At 40.4% G+C, this 22102-nt stretch overlaps 1 protein-coding gene across 3 annotated transcripts; it reads right to left on the minus strand.

Moving 5' to 3' along the window:
* Nucleotides 1-409: 409 nt before the first annotated feature.
* Nucleotides 410-19876, minus strand: SPATA5L1 (spermatogenesis associated 5 like 1). 3 transcript variants are annotated; one of them, XM_044662162.1, is made up of 9 exons: nt 18771-19876; nt 17194-17379; nt 11693-11851; nt 9958-10167; nt 9657-9841; nt 9233-9242; nt 8033-8161; nt 5044-5169; nt 410-3343 (listed from the first exon to the last, which is right to left on the minus strand). In XM_044662162.1, exons 1-9 carry the CDS (start codon nt 19866-19868, stop codon nt 3179-3181), a joined length of 2268 nt encoding a protein of 755 aa, XP_044518097.1. In that variant the 5' UTR covers nt 19869-19876; the 3' UTR covers nt 410-3178. The 3 variants fall into 3 exon arrangements, with proteins under 3 accessions (XP_044518097.1, XP_044518096.1, XP_044518095.1); XM_044662161.1 differs by lacking the exon at nt 9233-9242 and having other exon boundaries at nt 8033-8171; XM_044662160.1 differs by lacking the exon at nt 9233-9242 and having other exon boundaries at nt 8033-8167; nt 9608-9841.
* Nucleotides 19877-22102: the final 2226 nt, after the last annotated feature.

Below are 22102 nucleotides of genomic sequence, written 5' to 3' on the forward strand. Positions count from 1 at the left end.
GGCAGTCAAATGACCCTTCTATTTGACCATGTTCTATTCATTTTAATAAATGAGTTGAAAGCAGAAATGGAATTTGATGAAACATTTATCAAGTTTGAAGATAACATGAAATTAAATGTGATTGCTATCATTGAATGACAAGATTTGAACCCAAGATTTTTTATTTTGAATTTTTCCATAGTTACATGTTTCATGTTCTTTCCTCTCCCCCAAACCCCCTATCTCCCCTTAGCCAATGCACAATTTCACTGGGTTTTTTACATGTATCATTGACTAAGACCTAATTCCATATTATTGATAGTTGGACTAGTTATCATTTAGTGTCTACATCCCCAATAATATCCTCATCAGCCCATGTGTTCAAGCAGTTGTTTTTCTTCCGTTTCTCCTCCCACAGTTCTTCCTCTGAATGTGGCTAGTTTTCTTTCTCATAAGTCAGCCTTGCTCTGGATTCTTTCATTGCTGCTAGTAGAGAAGTCTGTTATTGAACCCAAGATTTTAACAAGAATGTAGGGCTGAATTTAATTAGATGAAATGCATTAGGAATAATTGTAAATTCCTAGTTATAGAACTCAATGAGTCAGTAGTAGATACTAATTTTAAAAGTTGAGTTCATATTGCATTATAAAATCACAAGTTATGTTTTGTCCAATATTTATGATGTTCAGCCTAATCTCTCCAAACCAGATCAATGTTGGTTGGTAACCTGTCAGTCTCAATATGAGGCAGAGGATATGATTATGAATAGCATTTATATGCTGTTTTCGTCAACTCAACAGGTCTACTGCTTCATGTTCTCTAGTAGATGTCTTTCAAGGAAAGTGTGATATCTCCAATTCTGAAATTTCATCTAGAAAGTTCCTTTCAACTGTTTTGCATGATTTCACACATACAACTGGTATCATATTACTTGCTTTCTTAATGGGCAGGGTAGAGGTAGAATTTGGACTTCAAAATAAAAAAAAAAGCAACTGTTAATGATTTAAAAGTTCTTTTCCACATCATCTTCCAAATCCTGTTTTTAGAGCAGCCATCTTTTCGATCAAATCTCATTAGCAAGACAAAATTTTGAGCATGAACTTTCAAATATAATATGCATATATCTATAAATTTTCTTTCCAACAGTTCATCTTGTACTTGTCTACACAAATGTCTCACTAGGATTTATTCCTTCTGGTTATTTTCTTAAATCCCCCTGCCCCTGTCTACTTACCACCGTGGGCATTCCTGGATTACCAGATGTAGCACCAAATTGCCATTTACTTCTCCTAAGGGGAAAGGGAGAGCCAATGATGGACCAATCAGGGGAATCTTCTGGGGACCCCTATGTTTATGACCTACATCCATCAAGTAAGTTACTCTTCACCAGCAGCCACAAGAGATGGGGTAATTTACTGCATTCAGTTATTTCCATAGAAATTCTAACTGACATCCTTTTCTTCCTAACTTGGGGGCAGAAGGGAATAGCTGGGCTCTGCTCCTTCTAGAAGATGCCACTGCCTCTAATGAGCGGGATTACTCTGGCTAGTTAGGCTGACAGTTAGCAGCCAGAAGATGGTGGCTAAGATGTGGATGTGTTGTATAACAAGAAGCATATGAAGTTGATCAAAAACAGAAGCTAGTCGTGCAACCTTTCAATGTTACTGGTGGTTAACTGTCTTTTGCCATGAGTTGAGTTACAAATAAGGCCACCCAACCTCCAAAAAGGAACCAGGGATTTGATTGCAGTGACCATAATCTTGACCTGGGTCTTACCATGAATAAAGGGCCTTGTGATGTTTTTTCCCTACTCAAATAAACTGAGGCAAGAACTGAAATAGGTGAAAGGGTGAAACACAACATTGCTGCCAAAAGGGAAGAGTATCAATTTTCTAGAGTAATCAATATTCTAGAGATGTAATCATAGGTTTTGCTCATTAAGGAAATTGTGCATACTTTGAGGTAGCGTTGAATTGAAAATAGGAAAGTCGAGCACAAGTGAAGTTTCCAAAGGACAGAAGTGGTTCATCTTAGGTCACAGACCACTGTGGGGTTGGATATTGCAGGAGCCATACCACACTACATGGGAATCCGTGTGTGAAGACAGCATGAGAACAGCCAGGGCCTCCAGTGAGCAAAGCTCTGGAAAGCCCAAAAGGTGCCCCCAGCTAAACTCAAGACACATAGCTCACTCCTCACCTGAGGCTTCACAAAACCCACTGATGTATGCATTCTCTGGGAATCTGGGTTAGGTGGTTACAGGACATATTTATCAGCCTATAGAAAACTGTCTAGATTTGATGATGTAAACCAAATCCATCATACTAAACTTATAAATCATTACCCTTTATTGTATATTCATGTTCAAAGAATTCCGTTCAATCTCTCTAAAAACCAGAAGCTGTGATGAATAAACTTTGCTGTGATTTGCTACCAGCTTGTCTCTGGCCCTCCTGATCCCAAAACCTATTTTCTCATGTCCCCCAGCCTATCCTGGGGTCCCTGTTCTCTGTCATCTGTGTACATCCATGTAGACATACCTTCTATAGACTATGCTGCAAACAAATGTTTCTAAATGTAAGATATTATTGTGACTGATAGAAATCACTGAACAGAATGCTGCATTCAGGGGGAGGAAAAAGAGGAGGGAAAGAACAAGAATCATGGAACCATGGAAAAATACTTAAATAATAATAGTAAGAAAAGGATGCTGAATTCATAGTAGCTTGTCAATCAGTAGCCACCACTGGCATATGTATCCAGTGAGGGGTGGTAGGTCTAAAGGAAGCAGGAGGCTGTGTAAGCATTCCCAACATCGTTTTAGAACCACAAGGCAGCTCAGGGCATCTAGTCCAGCCTCCTCAATTTTGCAGATAAGGATGATGCGGCCCATTGGTGATCTGCCTCCCTGGCACAGGTTTTAAGTGGAAAAGGTTATTTGAACTCGGAGCCCATGACTCAAGTTCTCTGTTCTTTTCCATGCACCATGACCTAATTGAACAGGCAGGTGAGGTGAAATAACCACTGAAGCAAGATTCTATTTTACTAAGGGCCTTCTGTGCTTGTAGCTGGCAATCCTGCACCCATGCATGACCCAGTTCTCTCCAAGCCCCCCTTAAATGTGGGAGGGGAGGTGGGGGGAGGGGGAGGGAAACAACCTATGTTTTATTTTAATGATGGATAAGGCAATGAAAGTTATCTAAAGAGTCTGTAAACTGGAGAATTCTTGCTTCTGAAATCCTTCCCAGAGTGTCAAATCTTGACGGCTTAAGGATGGTTTTACAGTCTTCAATGATTTCAGAAAGTGCTCCTGACTCACTGTAGTTGCTTCTAGTCCATTTTCTTCTAGAGCCAGCAAAGCAGCCTATAAAAAGAAAACCCCAATAAAGTTAGTATTAACTTTAATATTTAATTTAAAGTTAATATTAAAACTTTTAAACTATGACAAGAAATAATCTGAACACATCATTTTAGTCAACCCAATATTCATGAAACTTGGGCCTGACTAGTTAGATTGAACACTCCTGCTAAGCCTTCATTCCTTTTATGCCAATTCAGACTTTCAAGTCAATTTTTAAAAAACGATTGTTACATAAAGAAAATATAGAGAACAATTTCCATCATAAACACTTAAAGACTAACTGAAAAGAATACATTCTCTAAGTTGCATTCCCTATGTTTATGTGATGTTTCTATGTTATGTTTTTTTTTTTGGGGGGGGGGAGGCAATGGGAAGATTGTACTTACTATGTAGGTAGTCTTGAAAGAGATACAATACAACTAATAAATGGAGGAAGAAGAAAGTGTGTGGGGAAGAGGGAGATGAAGAGAGGGAAAGAGAGTCAGATATCTAGGAGAAATGAAAACACTCGTATTACTTATGAAATAGGAATTGAAAGAGAGAATCAGACAGGAGTGGTTATTCCACTGCAGACACACAGGGAAATATGTCTGCAGTGAACAGACAATAGGAACTGACAGTAAATTTGGTTAATCCCAATAAAAATGGGAGAATAAAGGCAGACATTGGGAGTAGACAGAAGTCCTTCACAAATTAAGTTTGCTGTGAACAGAGCTGCTGCTGTAAGCCAGGAATATGATTTGTCATGACCACTAATTCTTTTTAATTAATATTTAAAACACAGCATTGTATCTTCCTAACATTCTGTGAGATAGTCTCTCCCCTATTTTATTAGGTTCAATTTAATATTTGTAGGCATTTTGTGGGAACAGAAACACAGAAGAAAAACATGATTAATCACATGGTTCAATTGGGGATTTTGACTTTAAATGATCATTCTATTGCAAATAATAATAATAGAAATAGGTTTTTAATGATGATACTTGTATAACCCAGTGGAATTGCCTGTCAGCTCCAGGAGGGGGAGGGAAAGAACATGAATCACGTAACCACGAGAAAAGACCGCAAATCAATTAATTATTTTAAAAACAAGAAAAATATTTGTAGGCATTTAAATCATCATTTAAAGTGATTAACTTTCTCGTTCCAAGAAATTAAATCATTTTAAATTCTTTTCAATCTCATAATGTAGGAAAATTCAATGCCCGAACTGAGTTTAAACCAAGTTACTATTTATCTGTTTTCTATTACTCCACTTAGCTAGTAGAGGCAACTGAGGAGAATAATCCTGGGGATGAAGCTTGAGTAAGCAGCTTTTCCTGTAGGTCACCTGTGCTGTTCCACTTTGCCCTCTCCTCTAAATCCTTAAAAGGACGGATGCCATAGCCACGGTTTGTGTGGGGCTACAGTTCTACCTCAATCCAGCTCCCTTCTGCTCAGGGAAAATTGTCTTGAGCAAGAAGACACCGTAATATGAACTTGAGAAAGCTGGCAGTTCTTTTTCTGGAAGCTTCAAGGAAAGAAGACATGGGACAAACTGCTCTTTGGTATTCAGTCAGGTGGATTGCCGTATTATATACTCCTTCCCATGGCATAAAATAACAGGTAGCAAATCTGTTAGAAGCTTTCTCAACTGTACTTGTTGGTTTGGCCCAATTCATTATACACATTCTGAATAGCAGATTTACTTAAATAAAACTCACTTCCTTGCAGAGATTTCCAAGGTCAGCTCCAGAGAAAAAACAGGTTTGTGCTGCTAAGTTTTCTAAAGATACATCAGGTCCCAGGGGTGTATTTTTCGTGCAGATTTTCAAAATACAAAGTCTGTCCTGGGATACAGGTAAAAAATACAAAAATATTAACTTCCTGAAAGAACATAACATACTTAACCACTTGTTTACAGTTTCGACGATGGCCACAAAAAATGCAATTATTGTTGACAACAATAACTGTAATAGATAAACAACATTTACACCAGCACTTTAAGATTTTCAAAGGACTTCACATATAGGTATTTCATTTGATTCTCAAATTATCTCCATTTTACAAATGAGGTAACGGGCTAACACACAGCTGGTAATAGTGAGGGTGGCCTCAAAACCAGGTTTTTTCTCAACTTGAGTCTAGTAACTTTATCCATGCTATCATGGTGTCTTGATGGACAATTAATTTATAAAAAATGAATTCCAATGTCAATACTTCATATTATTTACACATAATTTGTATGTAAGGAAAAATGCATATTTAAAACTCAGAAAGCTCTGAAATATATTTAACTTTCAAAACCTCATTTTTAGAAATACCTCCTCCTTGCCTTTTAGGCACTTAAAGCCTAAAGTTTTGTGCACAAGAGGTACTTAATGTTTCTTGACTGCTTGATTAAATTTTATTTTGCTTTTAAATCCTTCATTAAGGAAGGAAGATCTGTTCTAGGAAAAAGAAACCTTCCTAGAAAAAAGATCCTCCTAGGCAAAGATAAATTAATCTGTCCCAAGATATGCAATGAAATTAATCTAATAAAAAAAAAAGACTCTCTTCTGCCTTGGAGCCAATACACAGTATTGACTCCAAGACGGAAGATAAGGGTAGGCAATGGTGGTTAACTGACTTGCCCAGGGTCACACAGCTGGGAAGTGTCTGAGGCCGGGTTTGAACCTAGGACCTCCCGTTTCTAGGCCTGACTCTCAATCCACTGAGCTACCCCAGCTGCCCCCTTAATTTTTCATTGTTTAAATAACCGATGCCTTGTTTTTCACAATCATATTACCCAATTACATACCCCAAATTTCACTCCCTTGTTATGCAAAGAAAAAATTTAATCACAACCCAACTGTCGATGCAACTACATCTGTCAGCCTAACAACCGTTGTGAATAAACAGTTCCCTTCCCATCCGACTTCTGTAGAAATGAGTTTCATTTGTTGTTCAGGACCAAGATTGGTGTGCATAACTGGCAACAAATGAGATAACATAAACTGCTTTGCAAACTTTAAGATTCTACAAATGTTTTTCTGACTTCCTCACATTTCTCATTTCTTTTTTTTAAACCTTACCTTCTGTCTTAGAATCAATACTGTGTATTAGTTCCAAGGGAGAAGAGCAGTAAGGGCTAGGCAATGGGGATTAAGTGACTTGCCCAGGGTCACACAGCTAGGAAGTGTCTGAGGTCAAATTTGAACCAAGACCTCCTATCTCTGGGCCTGGCTATGATTCCACTGAGCTACCTAGCTGTCCCCTACATTTCTCATTTCTTAAAACACAATAGTATTACACCATATTCATATTACCATTTGTTCAGACATTTTCTAAAAAACAGGTATTTTTCCACCTTCTACCACAAAAGGTTTTGCTATGGATATTTTGTCAAACATATGAAAACTTTTCTGTCATTGACCTTTTTGGAATGCTCAGTGGTGGGTCACAGAATACAGACCCGATTTAGTATTTAAAAAAACAAAACAAAAAACAAAAACCCTTACCTTCTGCCTTGGAATCAGTGCTGTGTATTAGTTCCAAGGCAGAAGAGTGGGATAGGCAAGTTAAGTGATTTTGCCCAAGTTCATGCAGCTAGGAAGTATATGAATCCAGATTTGAACCCAGGACTTTCTGTCTCTTGGCCTAGCACTCCATCTACTGAGCCACTCAGCTGCCCCTGATTTTTCAAATGATTTTCCACAATGGCTAGAACAATTCACAGCTCCACCAACAGTACATCAGAGTTCCTGTCTTATGGCCTCTCCAATTCTAACAATTTTTGTCTCTTCATTTTTGCCCATTTGCTGCATGTGAAGTTAGTTACTTATTGAAATCTGTCCCACTGACCTACTCTGCTCTTGTATTTATTAACCAGTATTTAACTAGAATTAATGATTCAATTTTACTTGGTTGGAAACCTGAAAATGTAAAGGTCTCCTCAATTCTATTTTTTTCTGTACTTTCTATCAAAATTCTAGACCTCTGTTTTCTTCACATGAATTTTATATTGAATTATTTTGTATTTATTCTTTAAATACTTTTATTTGGACTTGTATATGGACCCTAAGAGTATAATCTCTGTGTAAGTAGGGAACTTCACTCGATTTGTGACCCTTGCACCTCACATGGTTCCTGACATATAGGAGGTACTTAATGATTATTGATTGCTTGATTTTGCCCTGAAATTTTACTTTGCTTTTTAATCCTTCTTTCATTAAGGAAGGAAACTCTATCTTAGGAAAAAGAAATTTCTTACTTTTTTCAGCACTTATTCTCAGAATAAGTAAAGCCCTATATCACCAGGGAATAATTCTAGAGCAAAAGATTAACTAGTTTGTGAAATGGGGCAAATCACTGAAACTCTTTAGCCTCTAATTTCCTCATCTATTATATGAGGACATGGTTGGTTCCATATTGTTCCTAAGAACCTGTTGCCACAGCAGTCCTTGATTCTACAGTTCTCCCATTCTAGCTGGAAATACTATAATACTGAGTCAATAGTTGCTGCAAGACTGGAAAGAGATGATCCCCCTGTTTCTCTGACAAGAAAAATAATGACAGAAGAACCAACAGATGCAGAACAAAACTGGCCTGAGACAAGATTAGATGAAAGACTATAAAACAAGCACAGTAAGACCCTGTACACATTCACAGAGGCAAAAATGTTTGGAATCCAGTTTATTATATGCACATACAGCAGACACAGATATAAATTACCTCTTGATCTGGAGGTGGAATATAAATAAGCTTGTCTAGTCTTCCAGGACGTAATAAGGCATCATCTAATACATCAGGTCTGTTTGTTGCAGCAATTATCATGACATTTTGATTAAAAACCTCTTGGAACTCTAGCTGGAAAAAACCACAACATATACAGATGAAAAAAACAACAAATTTAAACAAACACACACACATACAAAAGTGGGCTAAATTAGGATAAAGAAGGATTCTGGAAGAACTAGGTAAACAGGAAGAAAAAAATTATACTGGGAAACAATCATGTAAAGATTTCAGCCAATGATTTTTTAAAACTCCTCTAAACACTGGAATAAATGTCAATACAATTAGACCACAGATACAGCTGATTTTAGAGATGAGAAAGAGCTTACTTCTATGAACAAAGAGAGTATGGTAAAGCAAGCAAGAGCACTGAACCTGAAGCCCAAAGGTCTGGATGTGAATCCCACCTCTGCTCTGACATCTTAGTTGTGGGAAATCAGAGAACTTCTCTGCACTTCAGTCCCTCACCTCCAAATTATGATACCAACTACTTGTTCTACCTATATCCAGGATTACTCTAAGAACCAAAGGAAAATGTAGAGAATATGTTACTGAATCATTATGAGTAGAAAGGAATAATCAATTAATAAACATTTCTTAAGCACCTACTATGGGCCAAGCACTGTGCTAAGAAACTAGAATAAAATACAAAAAGAAACAAGGCTTAAGCTGTACCCTGTAGAGGTTAGATATGAATGGAAGGAAAACATATGAAGGCTATTGTGTAATAGTTGCAGGATTGCCTTGTGAAAGAAAACGGATTGTCTCTACTGCCCCAAATGTCAGAAACTAGGCTTCCTCATGGATGGGTTTTTCTCTTTACTGAGCAGACCCAATGGAACTGGCTCTTCTGAGAAGTGGTGAGTTCCCAGGCACAGGGCACAGGTCTTTACACAGAAGCCAGATGATCATTTATGAAGGATTTTTTAGAAGGAATTTATATAGTGGGAAAAGTTACACTAAATGACTATGCTAAAGTCTGGTCTGACTCTAGGATCCTGTAAGTAATTTGGGGGCAGCTGGGCAGCAGAGTACCTAGCTTGGAGACAGGAAGTCTTCAGTTCAAATCTGGCCTCGGATACTTCCTAGCTATGTGGCCCTAGCCAAGTCACTTAACCCCAATTGTCTAGCCAGTACTGACCTCTGCCTTAGAATCATTACTTAGAACTGATGATTTGACAAAGAAAGCTGGACCTGGTTCTTCAGACTGCACAGTCAGATCTCTCATTTCCTAATGGCTACTTATGTTTATGTAACACTTTCTGATTCTAAACCTTCAGAAAAAGTCATGGCCTAATTAGACAGAACCAAAATAATGTGTGCTACATACAATATGGCCGTGCCACTCCAGCAGGATTATAATCCATTATCACATTTCATATAGAAGCTGATGTGGCCAAACCGGACATTAATTACGTCACTGTTTTTATGTAAGGAATTCAGCATAGGAAGGGCTCTGCTCAGTGTAGAGAATGCTGACAAAATATCTGGTACAGTTATACAAACACACACCTCCTCCTCTTCCTCATTTTCTCTCTTTTCTTCAGAGTTATCCTGTAACTTCAATTTATTTCCTCTTCTCTCTATGGTCTTGAGTCCAACACCATCCAATTCATTGAGAAGGACAGAAAGAACTCTCTCCTGAATACCATTTTCAGTTTTGTTGATGGATCGGGATCCCAAGATTGAATCAATTTCGTCCAAAAATACAATTGCTGGAGTATTAGCTCTTGCTTGTCGAAAAACCTTTTGTAAAAGACAATAATTATGTTTATTAAAAATGTATTTCATAAATTTAAATTGTGATAAAGGAGGAAAATGAGGGAAAAGTTGTGAGGGGAAAAAAACCATAGAAAACATACCTGAGCCAAAACTTTTTCTGAATCACCAACAAAAGGAGAGAAGAGATCAGCCGCACTTACAGATGCAAACGAACAATGACAGCTTGTGGCTACAGCCCTCACTAGGGTGGTTTTAGCACATCCTGGAGGTCCATAAAGGAGAATACCTTTAGGTGGATTCAGGCCCATCCTGGCAAATTCCCGAGGGAATTTCAAAGGCCATTCAACACTCTGAAAATATATCCCCCCCCAAAGGGCAGTTTAGTATGAAAAAATAATGTTTAATAATACCTTTTAAAACAAATATATATTTAAAAGCATTAGTACCCAAATTTGTAGGGCATGAAAGTATTTCAATGGTTCATGATTTCACAGGGCCAAATTTAGGGTCATCTATCTAAAGAAGGGAAGACAGTATGGCATAGTGTGAAGAACACTGGTTCTGGAATGAGTAGGAGTCAATAAGCTTCAGTATTTACTATGTGCTAAGCATGTGTTAAGTGCTAGGGATATAAAGAAAGGTAAAAAAATCTCAGTACTTGCTCTCAAGGAGTTCCCCTTGTACTGGATGAGACACAGGCAAACAACAGTATACATACTTGAGACACAAAATGTAAATGGCAGAAGATCCCAGAGCAGTGATGGGCAACCTTTTGAGCTTGGTATATCAAAATTCACCAAAAAACCAAGCATAACTCTGGTGGTGAGTCACTTTGAGAAAAAAAACACCACAATTTCACAACATTTATAGTTTAAATAACAAAAGTGTATAATTATAATGCATAACTGTATTTAATAAACCAAAATAGGTAAATTAATATAAGGAGAATTGACATCTGTAGTGCAGGAGTATCTACACTACACTACAGGAAATGTTTCATCATCAGCATGCGGCCCCATACTTCTCTGTATGCAGCCGCGTGTCAGTGCTGACGTGTGTCATAGGTTTGCCAACACCATCCCAGAGGAAAGGGGAGAGGGGAGGAAGCAGGGGAGAAGAGAGTGGCAAAGGCCCCCTGCACAAGGGGAGATGTGCACTGAGGCTTAAAGAAGCCTCCAGGAGTTCAAGGTGAGGAAAAAGCATTCCAGGACAGTCAGTGCAAACGCAGAGCTCAAGAAGTAGGAGCGACAAGAGCAAGTCGATGGTGCAGAATTGCTGATAACAGATTAAGTATTGGGGGGGCGGGGGGGGGGGGTGAAGTGTGGGCCTTCCATGATACTGACTAGAAAAATAATGACACCTCCATAAAAACAGGGTGTTTGGAAAAAGATCACGAGCTCTGGGTTGCACTGAGTCTGAGATGCCCATGGGATATCTAACTCCAGACATTAAAAAACAGCTGGTGAAGTGGAGTGACGCCCAGAAGAGAGCAAAGTCTGGACATAGCAATTTGGGAATTCTTGGCAGGGATAGCAGTTGATCCCATGGGAGCTAGCAGAGGAAAAAGAGAGCACCAGGGACAAAGCTGTTCTAGGTTCAAATCCCACCAGTGATGATTATTAATTACTATCTTGTGTGACCTTAAGCAAGACCCTTAACCTCTCTGGGTCTTGGTTTCTTCATCTCCGAAAGGAGGAAGCTGAACGACATGGTCCATGAGGTCCCTATTAGCTCAAGATCTGTAACTCTATCTGTGTATTCCAGCTAGATGAGGTGTGATCTCCCTTTTAAAACACACAAACTCTTTTAGAAACTACCTAAATTTGTTCCTATTATTCACTAATTACAACTAAAATAGCAATGGTAATGTTTTACCTGCTTTAATTTTACTTTTACATCTTCAAGGCCACCAATCTGTTCCCAGCTAACAGGCTTAATGTCTGTTAGTCCAATGAAACTTCGAAAGGAAGAAGGCTGAATTTTTTTAAAAGCTTCAAAGAAATCCGCTGCATCAATCACAGGTTTTTCAGAATTCTGGAGGGGAGGAAAATAGACACCAATAAGTCAAATGTTAGGATTAGAATAATAAACAATCTTTTAGTGAGTCCCTCCTGACATTTCCCTGAACAGAAAACTATTGTACTTATAATTAGTATTTTTGTATTTCCAGAATAATTCAAAGACTGTCCTCATAACTTGTCCCTAATCAGTTTTTAAGAAAGACAAGAAAAATGTGCCACCCACAACAAATTTCTACACCCCCCTTTTTTTCTACCAAAAAAAAAAAAAAAAAAAAAAAAAAAGCTAGTTTTCAGTAAAGACTTTCTGGGATCTTAAAAAATGCCAGCTTTTCTAATCTGGCAATCCCTATTGTGTTGTTACAGTGACTCCATATTTGCATTAAAAGACATTTTATATATAAGAAGTCAGGTGAGCTTCACTTGTGCCACAAAAGACAAAGGGCAAATTATTAAGGTAACAAATAGCATGCAGTTGCATCTGAAGTAGGGAGGACACAGATACTTTAAGATTCTTGCCAAACTGCCTCTCTCCCAGGTTATCTTTTTCTCTCCTACCCCCCACTTCAGCTGTTCCTGAGTCTGATCAGCAATGAACTGTGATAATTGCCATTAGGAAAGCATTTCTTTAAGCTCCCAATCCAGTACCAACCTCATGAAGTGACACTGGGGTAGCTGTTCAATCCTCCTTTCCCTGGACCAAAAAGATGCTTAAGTTCCCAACCTGAAACTTTAAGGAAAGGAAATTCTACTTAAATATAAGGCAATTGCTTATACCTGCTCTCTCCTCCTTACACATTTTTAGGCCTACATCATTCCTCTTTCTTTATTCATTAACAGGTCATGACTCTAATGAGAATCAATATAATCCCTTTGCCTCCAGTTTTTGAGTGAAAATATTAGGGAACTGAAATTTTTAAATTACATAAGTACACAAAATATTCTTCACAATTTAGGGTGAAGTACTTTTTTCATTTTCTAAAAATTCAAATGAGTGAAAAAGTTAAAAAAGCATAATTTCTTTTGGAGTTGGAGGAAACCTTCAAGATCATCTAGTCAATCCCTTTGTTTTTAGAGTCAGGAAGCTTAGGTCCAGAAGGGCCAAATCCCTTGCCCAAAGTCACACAGCTAACTTGGTGCGAACTGGAGCCAGCACTCAGGTCAGCTATTTCTGGGTCCAGCTATTCTGTACTGCAAGGTTTCTCAGAGAAGAAACAAACTCACCAACCCAGAATTCCCAATCTGAAAAAATACAACCACGCTAACTTTTTTCAATGATGTTAGGATTCAATTGTTACTTAGTATGCATACAATTGATTATAGTCAACCATGCTGGAAACCCACTAGCACTAGGGAGGGTGTAACAACTAATGCCTTTATTTTATTCATTTGTTTTGTTTTTAAAACCCTTACCTTCTTTCTCAGAATCAATTCTGTGTATTGGTTCTAAGGGCTAGGCAATGGGGGTTAAGTGACTTGCCAGGGTCACCCAGCCAGGAAGTGTCTGAGGCCAGATTTGAACCTAGGACCTCCCATCTCTAGGCCTGGCTCTCAGTACACTGAGCTACCCACTTGCCCCCTCACACCTTTATTTTAAAACAAATGTCTGAAGTACTTAATGACAGACTTATAATGGGGATATTTCTTTCCAGAAAATAAATATTCAGATACAGGAAAAGCTGCTGCTGGGCTGCACCACCAGAGGCTTCGTGAACAGTTTTTAAAAGGGGTTGGGGGTGAGGGCAGGTGGCAGTTCTCTTTAACAATTGTGATCTCTATGTAGCCTAGAGAAATTCCACAATTTCCACTGACCTTTACATCAATAACAAGTGCCTGACAAATACAACCAAGTACTTGGGGGATGGGGGAGAGATGAAAGAGGAAAACACAAATGGAAAGATTTTACTCAAACTAAATGAAAAGCCTTTGATCAGGGACAATTCAAGTATTTGCCCAAATGGGGTGCCCACATAGCCAAGTGATTAATATTTCATAAATCTTAAAGCATATTGCAAATATAAACTATTATAATTACCTCTCACAAACTCACAAACACACTACTAGGGTATGCAAAGAGTGTTCATAAGAAAATTACTCAAACCATTCTTGGAAACCAAGTTGAAACCACTATCATCACTCCAGGGTCAGGGAAAAGGCTTCAACTTTCTTGGTGTGCCAGGAATTAGGCACCATACCAAGTGTTCTGTTTCCATCTTTAAATGCCCTCCTCCTTATATCACTCAGGGTTTGGGGACATGAAAGCATACCTTGCATTGCGGTGAAGACATGTAATAGGGAAGGAAGTATAATACTAAAAATATTGTGTTAAATTGATTTGGAAATATAATATTAGTTAAAAAAAGATTGTTGTGGTTGCCATTTATGAATTAACTCTTAAGTCACGAGGACGACAGTAGCTTTTAACAATTTAATTTTAATATAAATGTAGTCTAAGAAAGAAATAAAGAGGAAGGAAATAAAAAAATATTTCCTAGCCTACCACCCTAATCTCACCAGCTGACAAACTGTATCTTCTGCCCAAGCCACCAATGCCAAATCACAGAAAGACTCCCAGCCAGAGATCTCCAGAGAAGAATCTGATCTCCTCTATGGTCTCATTTTTATAGTTCTCTTTCTCCACATCACTTCCTTTCCCCATGCACTGGTCTATCACATCTCAGGAACCAATCAAAGTCTCTCTGATCCAGACTCATAACCCTTAGTTCTGGCTCTTAACCTGTGACCTCTGTCTGGAGCTTTCCAGTCATGCTAATGGGCTGGCCCCAATGAGCAGGAACTTCCCGAGCCTGGGAGGAAGGGGCTCCCTTTACACAGAAGGAAAGAGAAGAGAGAGAGAAATTCTGCTAGATCTTTCCTTGGTGTGATAAGGCCAACTCTTCTTGATCACCTGTGACTGGACCAGCTGAACCCCCTCTGACCTGCCCTTAAAACATAGTCCAGGAGCAACTAGGTAGCACATTAGATAGAAAGCTAGGTTTGGAGATGGGAAGTCCTGGGTTCAAATCTGAGCTCAGACACTTCCTTAGCTGTGTGACCCTGGGAAAGTCACTTGACCCCCATTTCCTAGCCCTTACCACTCTTCTGCCTTAGAATTAAGACTTAGTATGATTCTATGACAAAAGGTAAAAGTTAAAAACACACACACAATAATCCACTAGAAAGCACTGGAACTCTAGTTCTTATAAACCACTTATTTTGAATGAGCCTAGAAGAAGCAAATTTCCCAAGGTTATAGTACTAACAACTGGGAAGCCAGAGGCTATTATAGTTATTAATATTAATTCTGTGTGAACTCATGTACTTTTACTTTCTGGAAAGACCACTACAAAAACTGGACCCTTCTGTATTTTCTTTAGCTCCACAACAGATAGCTGCTTTAGGAACTAACCAGTAAACAGCAGTCATAAATGGAATACAGACTCTCATTGGGTAGCAGTTGAAAAGTTCCACAAGCTTCTATTTCATAGATATTTTATTCCATGTTACTTAAAAAAAGCTCTAACCACTAGGCTCCCAGTTGCCCTCTTAGTCTAGAAATTTTAAATTAAAGATAACAGGCCACTAAAGCACTCAAAAACTACTAGAAACAGAATAAACACTACTTTTTCAATAATGGAGATAGAGAAAGGAGAGACTTGCAATACAGGTGCCAAATGATTGAGAATTGATTCACACTAGTTTAACACATACTATGTTGTGATGATGTAGGGGCTAAAACTCAGCAGGAATAAATGAATCCAAAGGCAGCATTGGGAAATTAAAAGGAAAAAAAAAAAGCAAAGACAGTTCTTGCTCTCAATGAACTTATATTCAAACTGAGAAGGCACTTGACAAGTTTGAGGAAGAGGGATAAATTACAGATGGATATTTTTGCATGAAGGGAATGCAAATATCAAGCCCAGGTTCTCATTCTCCTTTCCTAGATCTTGTTATAAAATGTCTTTTACACCCTCTCCTTCCCCGACAATCATTCCTTTCAGCAGCTAGTGGGTCAAGTTTAAGGCCAGTTTTAATGAGTGATGTGACCATGTAGTAAATGGGTCTGAAGTTTAGGCCAGGTTTTCTGTTTAAGCTCTAAAAAAACTCAAACTAACTGGAAAATGTTTTAGAGAAAATGAGAAAGAAAGTCAAGAAACAACTGAAAACGTAAAAACATAAAGCCTTGCTTTAGAAAGTTACTAAGAAATTTTTAAATTTTGACACAACCTTGAAGTTCTTTATTTTAATACTAGTTAATCAATAAGCATTCATTTAAATAATGTGTGTAAGGCACTGTTTTGTGCTACAAAGAAAGGCAAAATCTTCCCTGCTCTCAAGGAATTCAATCTTAAGGAAAAGACAACATGCAAATAACTTTTTTTAACAAGATAGATATAGAGTAAATGGGAGATAAACACTGTTTGAATGTGTAAAGCAAACTTAACAACAACAACAAACCCCTTCTATCCTAATATCTATTGGTACTGAGGCAGAAGGGTGGTAAAGTGACTTGTCCAAGGTCACACAACTGGGAAAGTTTGAGGCCAGATTTGAACCCAGGACCTTCCATCTCTAGGCCTGGCTCTCAATCCACTGAGCAACTCAGCTCTCCCCAAACTTCAAGGTTATTTTAAATAACTCTAACTTCTCCCATCTGATCAGTCCCCAAATCCTACAGATTTTACCTTCATATCTCTTGCACACCTACCCCACACTTCTCTCCTCTGACCCAGGGACCACCTTGGTCCATGCCCTTATCCCTCAGGCCTGGGCTATGGCAGGAGCCCGCTGTTGGTCTCCTTGCCTCAAGGTGGCATCCATTCAGGGGTCAAACTGAGCCTCCTAAAGTACAGATCTGACCATGCTCCCTCTATTGCCTACCAGATCAAACATAAAATTCTCTAGCATTTACACTCAGTCAAGATTCCTCCTATACTTCTATTTTTTATTACACTTTATACCCCACCCCCCAGTTCCTGTGATTCTGGGACAGTGAGTTGTTTTTTTCCTGTTCTGGCTGTTCTCACAGCTCCTGTCTTTCCTGACTGGATATATTCACCAGCTTGGCCTACCCTGCCCCCTCCCTAATGCCTGGAATTCCTTTAAATCCCAGCAAAAATCTCACCTTCTGCTTTCCTGATTCCCCTTCATACTAGTCTTTACTCTGCTGTTTACCTCCAATTTATCCTGAATATATCCTGCTTAGATACAGTTATTTGCATGTTTGACTAGAGGAGGGTCTGTTTTTGCCCCAGTTCTCAGCCTAGCAATTGGCACACAGTAGACATTAACAAATGCTTGTGGAGTAACTAAAAAGTCTACAGCATAAAAGGCTCCATTACTTAAATGACTTCATACCTCACTAGTGTGGCGCATTGCCTGCATGGCAGCCTCTCTGCAGAGTGCTGTGAGATCAGCTCCAACGTAGCCAGTCGTCAATTCTGCCAGGTGAAGCAGATCCACATTATTGGAGACAGGCATTTTTGAGGTTAGTACTTGCAGAATATCCTTCCGTTGTCTAAGTGTGGGTGTCCCAATGATGATCTAAAGAAAGACAGACCCACAAGTTGAAGTCTACATCGTTTTTAGCACCCATTACAAAGAATATAAAGGACTGAGAAGCTTTAATCCTACCAGGAGACTTGATTGAAAATTTTGCAAATGAAATTGTGATGTGCATTCTATGTAGTATAGTAGAAACCTACTTGGGCTCTCAGTGAGAATAAAATAAGGCAAAGGCATGAAAAAATTATGGACCTAAAAATAAGGATTAAAAATTAAAAAAAAGATCTCTAATTGTCTGCTAAGAAGTTATGAAATGTGATCCAGTGGAAACAACACTTAGAATCAGAAAACATGGCTTGGGTCCTGATGCCACTCATTAGCTGTAACACCTGGGAGGTCAGTTCTCTCACCTCAGTTTTCCCAGCTTTAAAATGCTAGTCAAGTTAGATCAATCAAGCTAGATGTTCTTCTAAGGCCTTATTGCTCTAACAAAAAAATTCAATTTGGTACTAACTAAATCTAGAAAATGCTGAAGGCTCAATTTTGCTTAAAGTTCAGATAGTAAAGCTTTCCCCCTTAAAATAAATTTGTTGCAATTTTTGTTTTTGTATTGCTTTCATTTTCATACTTCACATCGGCCCAAGATGTCACCTCCTATAATAAAGAATTTGATAGCAACAGTTCTGAAAGTTTCCAAAAGGATGGCAAACTAAAAGTTGTATAAGGAAATAAGCCTGTACTTTGAGGCAATCTAGTTTTAGAAATAACTCCCTTCTTCCATGTGATGAGATATAAACCAAAATATCAGATGCTCACTGCATATACTTAAAAAAAATCCTTACCTTCTAAAAATGTATACCATCAGTTCCAAGGCAGAAGAAGAGTAAGGGCTAGGCAATGAGGGTTAAGTGACTTGCTCAGAATCACACAGCTAGGAAGTGTCTGAGGGCACATTTGAATCTACGACCTCCCATCCCTGGCACTCTATCCATTGAGTCACCTACCCATCCTCAAAGCATATACGCTTAAAGACACTGTGAGAAGCACCTCCTAATATGCAATGAGATACATTCACAGAAACGCATGGAAGGAGAAAAACACGAAAACTTCCAAAGAACAGTGTTAAAAGTGCATCAATTTAGTTTTCATTAGTGTGATATTAATGGAGAATGAATAGCTGGGAAACGAACAAGGCTATCTATCTATGTCTTCATATGAGCCCATGCTGGGAGATGTATATTAAAACTTTAGAGGACCATTCAAGCTCCAAAAGGGAAATGAGCATTTGAAATGAACCCGTGGGGGCACTGCAGGGTGAGGATACTACTTTCTTCAGTGCAGATTGGCACCTTCTGAAAAATATAAGGTCTGAGAGAGTTGCTCAGTGCACAGAGGTTGGACGATCCCGAACCTAGACCTTCGGGTCTCACCTCGCGGTCCAAGCGGCCTGGCCTGCGCAGCGCGGGGTCCAGCGCGTCCGGCCGGTTGGTGGCGGCCACCAGGAGCACCCGACGCTCACTGCCCACGCCGTCCAACAGGGTGAGGACCTGGGCCACGGCTCTACCTTCCGGGGCGCCACGACTGCCACCACGCCGGGGACACAGCGCGTCCAGCTCATCGATGAAGAGGAGAGCAGGCCCTCTGCTGGCCAGCTCGCGAGCCCGCGAGAACACACGGCGTACGTTCTCCTCGGTCTCACCGGGCCGCGAACCTTGCAGTTCCGGGCCACTCACGGCCAGCAGCTGGGCGCGTGCTTCCCGGGCCACAGCACGCACAAGCTGCGTCTTGCCCACGCCGGGAGGCCCGACAAGGAGGAGCCCTCGGGGCACGGAGACGCCGAGTGCCGTTAGAGCGCTAGAGTGCAGGCTCGGCAGGCACAAGAGTTCCCGCAGCTCAGCGGCAGCCTCTGTCAGTCCGCCCAGGGTCGCCTCCACGGGCAGCTCCGGGGCAGGGGGCGCCGGGGCCTCGTCCAGCTCTACAAGAGTGTGCGGCGTGACCAGCCCAACGGGCTCCGGGCTGGGGTCGCCCCCGAGCACGTGTACGGCGGCCACAGTCCCGGCGGCGCCCGGGGGAGCCGTCACCACAGAACGCAGTGAGACCGGCCGGTTTCGCAAAAGCTCCTGTGCCGCCTCCAGCACTGAGAGCCGGTTCGAGGCTCCGCTCGGTGCCGGCGACTCCCGCAGTACCGGCCACACGGTGACGCGCCGCAGGGGTGGGCACGGCACGGCGCGGAGGCTGCTCAGGGGGACGCTTTGGCCGGGACTCCACGGTTCCGTGGCCGCGCCGGGGCTCGCGCACCCTGGGTCCACCTGTATGAAGCCATCGGTCAGATCGCGCCGGGGCCAGGCTGTGCAGATGCAGGAGCCGCCGTCTGGCAGGGTGATGATTAGCGTGGCACCCAGGTGGACCCCCAGGACACGGAGGGCGAAAGGGCCCAGGCGGCAGCGCTGTGTCCCCCGGTCCCAGGAATCTGAAGGGAGTAGCTTCAGGAGTTCCTCTGCGTTGGGGAGTCCCGGATCTGGAGACATTTCGCCGGAGCCCGGCCGGAATCGGGAGGCAAAGTGCACACTTTTAGAACTCACCAAGCTGGCCAATCGCATTCCAGCGCGATGACGTCTTTCCCTCCCTTCTTCCCCCGTAAAAAGATGCTGCGCAGGCGCCTAGCAAATCTCGCGGTCTCTGAGACCGCTGAGCATGCAGGGTTAGTGCATTTCGGTGGGCAAAATAGAGGAAGTCTCTGCTCTCCCATGATAGGGTATCATTTACGTGTGGCTTCTGATTGGTTCCATCAAGTTAGGCTCCTCCCATAGCTATGGGAGTTTCGGTTCAGCTTAAAGCTGATATAGGTGACTTAATCTATAAACCTCTTTGGAGCGCTCGAACTTTGAACTTGATGTCGGGACACCCGGAGTTCAAATGCAGCTTTGGATACTGATAGCATTGTGACCCGGACAAATAATTTAATCTCTCTTTGATTTATTTACATCTATAAAATTGGGATAATATTAACATCCACCTCTGGAGTTGTTGTGAGGCTCACGTGGGATGACTAAAATGCCCCTTGCAAGCCTTAAAGTGCTATATAAATAAATGCCAACTATGATTATTTAGTACTTGTTAATATTTAATGACATTTAACTATTGTGCCTGTCTCTGTCTTCTGCTAGTTTCCATAGAATACCTCTAGTTCCACCTTTTTATTTTACAGATGAGGAAACTGAGGACCAAAAGGTAAACTGACTAGCTCAAAGTCATACTCCAAACAAGTAGCAGAGCCATATTTGAATCAGCTTCTATTCACTCCAGATCTCTGATGTTTCTTTGCTAGTTCCTAAGCTGCTCTAATGCCCAGAGGAACCCATAAGTATAATCTCATTCAATTAATTTCTTTAGCTTTATGCTCAGCACAGAGCAAGGGCTTAAGAAAGGTCTAGATCTCACCTTACTGCTCACCAGGTCACATTTATGTAGAAGTTAAAGGTTTTTTTTAAAATTATATTTTCCTTTCCAGATTACATGTAGATACAATTTTTAATAATAATTTTCTGATATGTAGCTTTAGAGGACTTCACATCTATTACATTACTTGAACCCTACATCAACATTATGAAACAGTAATATTATCTTTATTTATAAATATAAAGATATCAGAGGCCAGAGATTGACTTCCCCAGGTTCACACAGGTGACATTTGACCCTGGGGTCTTCAAGATTCCAAGGTTAATGTTTTATCAATACCAGGTTCCTCCTTAACCTTGTGCAAGGATCTGAGGCTGGGTGCTCAGCTACTTAAAAAAACAAACAGCCCCTGCCCTCAAGGAGTTTACATTCTGTTGAGAACATGATATAGATTCACAGATAGGATGGAGACAGAGACTAGATCTTTGAGTCTGCAATGGTTTCCTAGAGAATTTAGAAGCTAAGTGATTTGCCCAGCGGCATACTCTCAGTATGTATCAAATGTAGGGCTTCTGGATTCTCAATCCATTACTTCATGCTAGGAGGCAATTTAAAGGAGAAGGAGGCATGAACCGTGGGAGTAAGGTGGGACTTGGAAAGAAATCTTTGAGGGAGTGCATTCTAGATATGGGGGCAGCTTGTGAGCATGCTGGCATACTCGTGAGAGAAGTCATTTTGAGGCCAGGGGAACAGCCAAGAGGCCAGTTTGAGCAGAACATGAGACCAGGAAGGGGAGAAGTTTGAAATAGGGCATTGATGGAAGACCTGAACTATCGGACTGGGGAGTCTGCATTGAATCCTTGAGGCAATATGGGGTTTTAAGAGTGAAAGACTTTAATGGAAGCAGTAATATGATTAGAGCTGTGCCTTAGGAAGATCGTTTTGGCTCCTTTTCAATGGAGTGAAAAGGTGTGTCCTCCAGACCCATCTGCCTACAAGGGAGGGAGGTTTAAAAGTGGCCAAAGATTCAATACCATCTGATATAGACTTAAAAATATACTTAACATTAACGGGCCTAACATTTTTTTTTCCACTTCATTCATTAGCCATGTATATGGATGTCACTTTGCTACACACTAAACTAGGGACTATAAAAAAATGCTTTTTATACAAAAACTACTGCCTTTTCTTGTCACTCTTTTCTGACTCTTCCTGACCTGGTGGACTATACTGTCTATGTAGTTTTCTTGGCAAAGATATTGGACTGATTTACCATATCCTTCTCTACAGAATGGAAGCAAACACATCAAGTGACTTGCCCAGGTTTATATAGCTAGTAAATGGCTCAGGCTAGATTTGAACT

Source organism: Gracilinanus agilis, chromosome 2 (genome assembly GCF_016433145.1).
Source record: "Gracilinanus agilis isolate LMUSP501 chromosome 2, AgileGrace, whole genome shotgun sequence".
In the NCBI taxonomy this organism is placed as follows: domain Eukaryota; kingdom Metazoa; phylum Chordata; class Mammalia; order Didelphimorphia; family Didelphidae; genus Gracilinanus; species Gracilinanus agilis.